At 47.8% G+C, this 2,290-nt stretch overlaps 1 protein-coding gene across 1 annotated transcript; it reads left to right on the top strand.

Moving 5' to 3' along the window:
* Positions 1 to 1,169: 1,169 nt before the first annotated feature.
* H310_03906 (hypothetical protein) lies at positions 1,170 to 2,185 on the top strand (the record flags this gene model as incomplete). Its single annotated transcript, XM_008867974.1, has 3 exons — positions 1,170 to 1,589; positions 1,649 to 2,061; positions 2,143 to 2,185. The coding sequence occupies 3 exons, from the start codon at positions 1,170 to 1,172 to the stop codon at positions 2,183 to 2,185; spliced, it is 876 nt and encodes a 291-aa protein (XP_008866196.1).
* Between the last annotated feature and the right edge of the window lie 105 nt (positions 2,186 to 2,290).

The raw sequence follows: 2,290 nt of genomic DNA, 5'->3' as shown, positions 1-2,290 counted from the left end.
GAAGAAAACTATAAGTTCTTATTGAAGAAAACTATAAGTTCTTATTGAAGAAAACTATAAGTTCATATTGCAGAAAACTATAAGCTCTAATTGAAAGTTGTTCTTGACTACACAAATTGAATTGAGTTAACTCTTATTTTATGTAATTTCATGCGTCTGTACTGTGCTGAAAGCTAGGTTTCGAATAAACAGTCATAGACATTGCAACAATGGGCGATGATAATCCAAGGAGTTCAGAAGAACTTAGCAATATCTTTGGAACGATGGGAGATGTTAAATTTACATTGATATTGCCTGCCTTCTTCGATAATGTACATTAGTAGTATATCGTAAACGAGATCCTGGGCCGATGTGACATCGGAATCGCATACCAGTATTACCCTACGCAATGTTCATTTCTGCATCCGATATACTAGTATCATTCGCTCCCACTGACCATGTGTCCGCAGCAAATCGACCGAGGATCGTTACCGTATGCGTCATATGGTGTTCCGCGTTACGTTGTTTTGTGTTGTTACGTCCGTGTGCGCCATTGTACTGTACATTGTAGACGTGCAGCAGGTATTTGTGGACCGCCTTCCCTTGGTTATCCGTGAGGTTGATTTTGGCGCTAATTTTCGACACTCGAGGTCTCAGATCCTTCCCTCTTGTATCGATGTGGCTCGAAGATGAACAACTTCCCAGACGTTTTGAGATGAAGCAGCAATGATGTTCGAATCAACTTTCCCAACGGCGGTAAACCATAAGTTCAACACATGTATTTAATCGTATCTCAACAATTATCCGCGATATATCAAAGGAGTAACCAATTTCGGAAAACAGCCACAAAAGCCTCCTGTATTGAAAGATATGCGACACGGTGTGTCCTCTGCATATAAATTTGCTCATAATTGACCAAATGTGTCCGTTATATCTATACTTCCTCTGTTCCATTTACCACCAACATTTGACTTGTAAGCAACCCCAAAAATTCATTTTTTATCCAAACTGAATGATTCAAATCAATTTCGAAAGAACATGAAAAACCGAGGGGAGACAGCTGGGCGCAATAACATAGTTTTGGCGGTCGAAATCCACATCCATTTTTGAGAATTTATACAAAAATATGCAAGTCGACTTTTATAATTCAAAAGTCGGGGACCTGAGCCACTATTTTTGAATTTGCCGCCATGACCACTGACATGCCACGCATACGCCGAGAACTGAGTGCCGACGATAAGCTCGAGGTTGTGAAGATGCTGCAACGCACCTTCACCAAGGGCAAGCTGGCCCATGGAGCCATCTCGGCAACTGCAGCCCAACTAAACCTGCACCGCAGCACGGTCTCCTCGTTGTGGTCCTCCTTCAGCAGCAACGAGCCGACGTCGAACAAACCAGGCCGTGTGGGTCGCAAGCCAGTCTACACGGCTGATGAGATCACAGCTATGGCGAACGCTGTACCCCACTCCCAGCGCTCGACATTGCGCGACATCTCGGAAGCAACTGGGTTGTCGCTTGGCACACTCAGCCGCAGCCTGAAGGTCGGCATCATCCAACGCCGCTCGTCACGCCTCAAGCCCCTGCTCACGGATGCCAACAAGTTGGTCAGGGTCGCGTTTTGTGGCTCGCACGCCCGACGCTCCGCGCCGGCCGTTGAGCATTCTGCTAGGTTGCCAGCGGAGTTGGCAACCTAGCAGAATGTCAATTTGACGATATGTGGGACGTCGTGCACCTTGACGAGAAATGGTTTAACGCGGACAAGGACCGTCGAAAAGTGTATCTGTTGACGAACGGGTCTCTGAGCCGTCGCGCATTCAAAAGCAAGCGATTCATACCCAAGGTCATGTTCCTTGCTGCCGTCGCCCGCCCCCGTGTCGACGATGACCGCGGCGTTCTGTTCAATGGCAAGGTCGGCATGTGGCCCTTCGTGAAGCAAGAACCGGCCACTCGCAACTCTCGGAATCGCGCCACTGGAACTATGGTCTCGACGTTAGTCAACGTCAACGCGGATGTTTACTGTGACTTCGTTCTGCACAAGGTTGTTCCCGCTATCAAGGCTAACTTTCCCAGTGCCTACAAAGGGTCATTTTTCAGCACGACAATGCGACACCCCATGCCTCGGTCACGGATGCAGTCCTGGAGAGCGTATCCACGGATGGATAGAAGTTCGTCGTTCGTTGTCAGCCGCCCAACAGCCCTGACCTGAATGTCCTGGACCTTGGGTTCTGTGCATCCATCCAAGTTCTACAGTACAAGATGGTGAGTTCATCCATTGACGATGTGATTTTCTCGACGTTGACAGCTTTCGACC

This window comes from Aphanomyces invadans, assembly GCF_000520115.1.
Source record: "Aphanomyces invadans strain NJM9701 unplaced genomic scaffold supercont1.6, whole genome shotgun sequence".
Lineage (NCBI taxonomy): Eukaryota > Oomycota > Saprolegniomycetes > Saprolegniales > Verrucalvaceae > Aphanomyces > Aphanomyces invadans.
This window is presented reverse-complemented; position numbering and strand designations above follow the sequence as displayed.